The following is a 6,841-nucleotide window of genomic DNA, read 5'->3' as shown; positions in this document are numbered from 1 at the left end:
ATTATATATCTTTATATATATAAATTGTGTAAATCATAGTATATAATATGGTATATGTTAATGTCTGCTGGAGTTTGGATCTTGGATTCTCTCCAAGGTGCATGTGTTAAAAGCTTGGTCCCCAAGAGGGTATCCTTGGCAGGTGGTAGAACCTTTAGGAAGTGGGGCCTGGTGTGTGGTTCTTTGGTCTTTGGGGACTATACCTTGGAAGAGTATGGTGGGACCCTGCCTCTTCTCTCCCTTTTGCTTCCTGGCTGATTTGGTGAGCTACCATGCACTTCACTGTGATGTGCTGCCTTACCATGGGGCTCCAACTGGTGTAATATATAAATGCAATCAACATATTAACATGTAATTACATTATTTTTATATGAGATTTATTTGACCTCTCATATATAGACTATGTGTAAACTGTAAACATTCTGCCTGCTTTGAACAATGGTACTCCAAAGTTTACAGTGAGCATCATGAGGCTTTTTTAGTGTATGACTTTGGTATCTGGGGAGATGGAATGGGAATCAAATACTCATTTGAGTGTATCCCTACATTTTGAATTTTCCGTGTAACATAATACAGTTTGAGCTTATTTGAGTCTCTGCCTGTACTCTAATTTATGACATGTAACTGTATGTGTTAGGGGGTGGTGGTGCCATGATTTCTATGGAAGGATGATTTACATTTAAGTGTTGTGCGATCAGGAGTCATACCATGCTCTGTTTCTTTTGGGGTATGTTGCCTGGTTCCTATATATTTGCAGGGTAAGGTTTCTGGCGATTGTGCTGCTCTGTACTGTACTTGGGGTGGTGTCTCCATGCTGCAACATCCTATGATTGGCAGACATGTTTAGGTGACATCCATCTTCAGTATTACAGTGGGCCTACACACTTACCCCAGTTTTTGGTTTACAGATTGTGGCTCATGCTCTGCTAGTTAGAATGTACTCTGATTCATATTAGTGTGTTTGGTGAAAAACCACCAGGATCTCAAAAGTGTAAGAAAAATTGTCAAGAATTTTCCCCTTGTCAGGTAGTGATCTGTTTTTCAGAGGCCTGCATCTTCCACTGCCTTTAAACAATGGAGAGGAAGCTAAACAGTAGTATGAATGTATCCCCCACACAGAAATGAAGTTGCATTTTGTCTTTGTAATGCAATTGATTATTACCCTCTGGATATTTACCAGTTTTACTTTAGTAAATTAATTTCACTTTCCTGATTGCCTATTTCTGTGTACCCCTGGAATTCTCCTCTGAACTTATGGCAATATTTTACTGACTTGACTTGCTAGTTAACCATGAATCTTTTGCATGTATTAATTTTATATTTGTATGAAAAACTATTTTATCTCCTTTTAAAAATGCCCTTTAACACTAGGAAATTTGTATTTCTGAAGGACTAGTTTGTATTCAATGTTTATTCAGTAGTTATAGGACTTTGGAGTGTTTTCTATAAATCTGAAAACTTATGTATAGGAATTCTCACTATTCAGTATTCTGAATATCACTCAGAATTTAGGGGGAACATATGTTATGTTTTCAACAATGTTTCTATACCATACTATTTTTAGATCATTTGATGGATTTAAGTGTTCCTTCAGAAACAGTCTAACAATTGTTATGAGCATGGATGAAATAACCTATTAAAAAATTTAAAAATAAATTCATCTGTCTTAGGCTGCAATGTAATTCCTTGACCACCAAGTGCTGCCCTCTGCATGAAACAGATTTGTATTTCAGTATTATTAAATTATACAGAAACACATTAAAGCTTCCTGCAGGCATCTATAGAGTTTGGTAACAATAATGTCTATAGCCCCTTGGAATTGTTGAGTATTATAGAGGTGGTAGATGGAATAAAAGAGTCTTAGGAAAGTTAACTGGCATATGACCTTAAACATTACAGTCAGAAAACACAACCCATTTCTATGTGCTTACTGCTGTTCTTGTCTCAAAACTGATGAGCTGAGTCACTCACAGGCTGTGGTGGAAGAGTGCTTTCAGGAGTCTACCTTTTTATCCAGAGGGCTTGCTTCATTTGAAATTCACACCATACTTCATAGCATTATTATTTGCTAGGATGATAAGCAATAAACCAAAATTTATACATACAGGCCCATATATTCTAGGTGGGATATGGAAATAAGAGCGATATCCTAATACAAATAGGCAGGAACAAGAGAAACAAGAAAGCCATTATGCAAATACATGACCAGGCTAGGCTTTTCTCCCATAGAGATAATAGAGATTCTGCTCTAAGAACAAGTTAAACACAAAAACAAGATCCTCAGATTGTAATCCTTAGAACCTAAATGTCTTATATGACAAAAATGAATGTAAATTGAGAATTTTGAGAGAGTATCACCCAGTAGACTTTAAAAGCAGTCACAAGGGGAGGGTTTGGAGTGGTCTAGCCATAAGCCAAGAATGCTGGCTGCCAAAAGAAGCTGGAAGAGACTAGGAATGGATCAACCTGGCCATACTTCTGTTATAAGTGGGTGGCTGGAGGTTCCTTTGCTCTATGTAGGTAAAGTTTATGGAGAGGCAAGAAGTAGCCCCATTAGAGTTGATGGCCCTAAGTGTCCAAACCCAGAGGCTTATATTTCTAAGCCTTGGATAACAAAGGCTCTAAGCTTTCAGAGTAGAAGCTTATTGCTATAGATGGTCAAGGCTGAGACTTTTTGCTCTGGGCTCAGAGTGCCAGTACTCACTGGCCAGAGTTACAACTCCTGAAGCCTAGCTGTAGGCACACCTGGCTCTTCAGCCCTTGGCAAATCTCCTGAAACTCTTCTAGCTACCAAGGCCTGTAGCACTCAATCTCGGTTCTGGCCTTTGGCTCTTCACAGCCTCCTGTCTTCTGTAGTCTTAACTGCTCATGGTTTCTGCCCTCAGTTTCTCGCTGGAGCTCTTCAGCTGCCTCCTAAACTTACAGCTTAGAGCTTTGGCTACTGAGGCCTTCAAGGCTTTTTCTGGCTCTCTGGAATTCTTCAATTGCTTCTTCACTATGTCTGCTGCTGCCAGGGCTGGAAACCCTGGGGACATGTCTGCTCTTTGGGAGTCACCCAGCATGTTCTACCCAGGATAAAGGCACAAGTAGGCAAGGAGGCCATTTGGGAGAAGCCTTTATTGGGTTTAATAGTGCAACATCAGGATACAGTTCACAGGAGAAAAGACTCCTAAACTAACCAAAAAAAGATGGCAAACAGCCTGCTTATGTAGCCACAAGAGAAGTATAGCATGCTTTTTTTGCTCAAATTTATAATTCCACCAACTAAAGCTTTACATAAAGCCCAACCACACAAACCTTGAATAAGGATGACTTGTCAGGAGTCTTCGAGAGGCACACCCTCCTCTTTGTCAATCACAGGCTTTTTGCTAAGTCACCACCTGGAGGTATTCTTGCTAGTGCCTGATCTTCTTGAGGAAAGTGATTGATTACAAAGTCTAGGATAATTGCCATTGGTTAATCTGGAGCAGCAGGGTCATGTGGAGGTCACTGAGGTTTGTAAGATTGAATTTGTCACCACAAAACAGAAGGCTTGCCTCAGTGTAGCTAAGAAATAGTTTTTCTGGAGTCAAATAGAGTGACCATGGCCAGGAACAGATTTAAGTTACTCCAAATTCCATGTTCCAGTGTAGTAACTGTTGAAGGTTTTTATAGTAACAGAACAGAGGAAGTAATAAATCAGGACCTTTTAAAATATGCTGATGGAAGCATTAGGGAGGTTGGTTACAGCAAAGTGGGGAAAACTCTGATGTTGGCCTCAGATGCTATCTGATTCTTAGCTCTTTGGTTGATTGGAAACTAGGTGTCTGTACATTGCAAAAGATTTACCCAATGGTCACAAAGATGTCAGGTCAGCTACAGAGGGTAATAAATGCCATTAAGGGAACTAAAGTTGCCCCAGGAAAGTTTGGCTCTGGAGTTGCAATGTTCCAGCCTTGGAAGTTCTAATCAGTTAATCACCTTTGTAGTAGGTTCAGTTTTTTCAGGAACTTTCCTTCACAGAGTTTTCCACCCTGGTTTAAGTTGGACTAGTTTGAGTGGAGCAAGGCCCCTTGAAGCAGAAGTTTGTAGGTTCAGCTGTACTTTAAATATTATTTGCAGGTAGAGTATGGTTACTTTATGGTGAGCACAGAGTTGCCAAAAAAGGGCTGCCTGACTGGCAGCTCCCTACTCCCTGCAGCCTGGCACAGGAGAGCAGTCTGTCAAGGTCTCGTTCAAGGGACTGAATAGCCAAGGCAGGAAAGTTTCGTTCATCTACAAAAGAGAAAATCTCCAAATATTAAAGAGTGCTCTTATGACCTAGGAATTAAAATTCTTTTAAAAAATATTTTATTATTTTTATTTTATGTGTATGACTGTATTGCCTGCATGTACGTGAGTGCACCCATGTCATGCAATGCCTTGGATGTCAGAACAGAGCATTGGATCCCCTGGAACCGAAGTTACAGGTGGTTGTTAGCCACTATGTGGGTGTTGGGATTCGAACCCAGGTCCTCTGCAAGAGTAGTCAGTGCTCTTAACTGCTGAGCCATTGCTCTAGTCCTGGAATTAACATTCTTAATAACACGTAGGAGTGTATAACCCATAACTAAACACCATTAGGTAGACTAGGCCCGTCTGATATGTCTGATTTTGGTCAGACCCATCATATTGCATTGGGACTTCAGGTCTGCAGAGCTGTGGGAAAACTGCTATAACAAACACCTGGAAGTGGGGAGGAGACTTCAGAATTTTGTGATTGGCAATGACTGGAGGGAGTTTGACTAGAAAAGCCTAGATTGTCTTGAGCAGACTGTTGGTAGAAATGGGATGTAAAATGTGCCACTGGTGAGCTCATAGTAAAAACTAAAGATCGTGGTAGAAAATGTCTATATTGTTTTATACAGTAAATAAATTCCCATGAGCAGAATATTATTAGAAATACCAAGCAGTGTTGTTGAGGGCTTGGAATGAAGTTAGCATATCTCATGGAAATTGAGAAGAAGGTGATCCTTTGTATGTAGTAGCAGAAAGCTTAGTAGTATTGTATCTGCTTATGTTGAAAAGCAAAACTTACAACCACTGAACTTGAATATTTAGCTGAGGAGATTTCCTTAAGAGCTATTGGAGGTATGGCCTTTCTTCTGACTGATTATAGTAAAAATGAAAAGAAAGAGATAAATCAAGAGAACTTTTAGTAAAGGAGCCCAGAATAGATGATTTGGGGGAATTTTTAGCATACCTAGGGTAAGGCTGGGATATTGCTCAGTGGTAGAACACTTGCCTTGTAGTTGTGAGACCTTTGGTTCAATCGCTAGCATTGTAAAATGAAATAAGATTTTGAGCTGAAAATACTTTGGGGTAGACTTGGAATGCTTCTCATTATTGAAACGTTCGTGTAACATTTTGTCATGACTCCTCAGTTCAAAACTTTCATATATGTAATGTGCTCTGATCAGAGGAGGTTACTGTGAGAATTTCAAAGCAACTAGAGGCCAGAGACAAGTGGATCTTAACTTGACAACTGCAGTAGTCTGTTTTAACGTCTTTGATGACTGGAAGTGTGCTGAAGTGAGTGTGAACTAAACCTCAGATAACTACTTTAAGAAATTATGCTCTTTTAGTAGTATTAGGATGATTAATTATTATACCTTTTGTTAAATTTTAAATAAAATAAGAATTAGGTCAATGGAAATGTTCTTGTCTTTGAAATGCTTGGGACAGTGATAGCAGTTGACTTTCTAGTTTTTTTTTCTTTCTTCTATCTATCAATTACTTAAAGCCTAAAAAGCTTTCAAAAGAGAAGCAGGAAGTATGCTGTAGCCCTCTGAGAGGATATGACTAAGCACAGTGGCCACACCTGAGAGTTGGCTTCTCATTAGACCCTTAGCGCCCACTCTGTGCATTACATGTACAGTTTTGATTGATGGCCTGCTGGTGTGGGTGGGGTTCGAGAGGATTGTGACTCCAGGAGAGGGTATAGATTGGAAAAAGGTTTGGAGGCTAGTTGGGATGGTTGAGAAAGCACAGCTGTCCCTTTAGAATTGGCTCTAACAAAGGCTTGTTTTTGTGATTGTTTGCAGAAAGATTACCACTTTGAATATACAGAATGTGATAGCAGTGGCTCCAGGTGGAGGGTCGCCATTCCGAATTCTGCAGTGGATTGCTCTGGCCTGCCTGACCCAGTGAGAGGCAAAGAATGCAGTATGTTGTGACTTTTTGATCATTTGTTTCCTGATTAAACTGTAAGCCCATCATATTAGTTCTGGATGCCATTATAATGAAGATAAGAGACCTAGCAGTATGGATATGTAGGGTTGATATCTAGTGGAATACTAGAGTTTTTCTTAAAAAAATCATTATTAAATTTTTATTTATTTTTATGTGTATGTGTGTATATATGTATGCATATGTGGGTGTGTGTGTGTCATGGTGTGTGTAGATGTCAGAGAACAACTTGCAGGAGTCATTTTTTTTCCTCCCACCACATGGGTTCCAGGGTTTGAACACAGGTTGTCAGGCTTGGTGGCAAGCACCTTTACTCACCAACCCTCTCTCAGTACCTGGAGTCCTCATATCTGAAGTGTGTAATGAGACATAGGCAATATTGAAGAAGTTTTTTTTGTCTTTTTTTTTTTTGCGACAGGGTCTCCATGTAGATCTGGGTGTCCTGGAACTGGCTATGTAGACTGGATTGGCCTCCATCTCACAGAGATCAGCCTGCCTCTGCCTCTTGCATGCTGGGATTAAAGGCATATGCCACCATGCCTGGCAAAGGATGTTATTTTTGAAATCTGTTTATCTTATTATTTGAATTGTAGAGACTAGAGTGACAAAATTTCTCTTTGATTTTTAATATAAA

General features: G+C 39.7%; 1 protein-coding gene across 2 annotated transcripts in view; it reads left to right on the top strand.

Moving 5' to 3' along the window:
- Kiaa1324l (KIAA1324 like) overlaps positions 1-6,841 on the top strand; it is a 189,148-nt gene that overhangs the window by 77,466 nt on the left and 104,841 nt on the right. For both annotated transcript variants that reach the window (XR_003847682.1, XM_008822474.1), the window contains exon 2: positions 6,063-6,183. Coding sequence is in view for 1 of the 2 variants with exons in the window: in XM_008822474.1 (XP_008820696.1) it covers positions 6,063-6,183 (121 nt within the window). In the remaining variant the exon portion in view is untranslated. The remainder of the gene's footprint in view (positions 1-6,062; positions 6,184-6,841) is intronic.

The sequence above is a fragment of the Nannospalax galili genome, unplaced genomic scaffold, assembly GCF_000622305.1.
Source record: "Nannospalax galili isolate Female #2095 unplaced genomic scaffold, S.galili_v1.0 scaffold85, whole genome shotgun sequence".
Classification (NCBI taxonomy): Eukaryota; Metazoa; Chordata; class Mammalia; order Rodentia; family Spalacidae; genus Nannospalax; species Nannospalax galili.
Note: the sequence above shows the minus strand (reverse complement) of the source record. Positions and strands in the feature narration are given on the sequence as shown.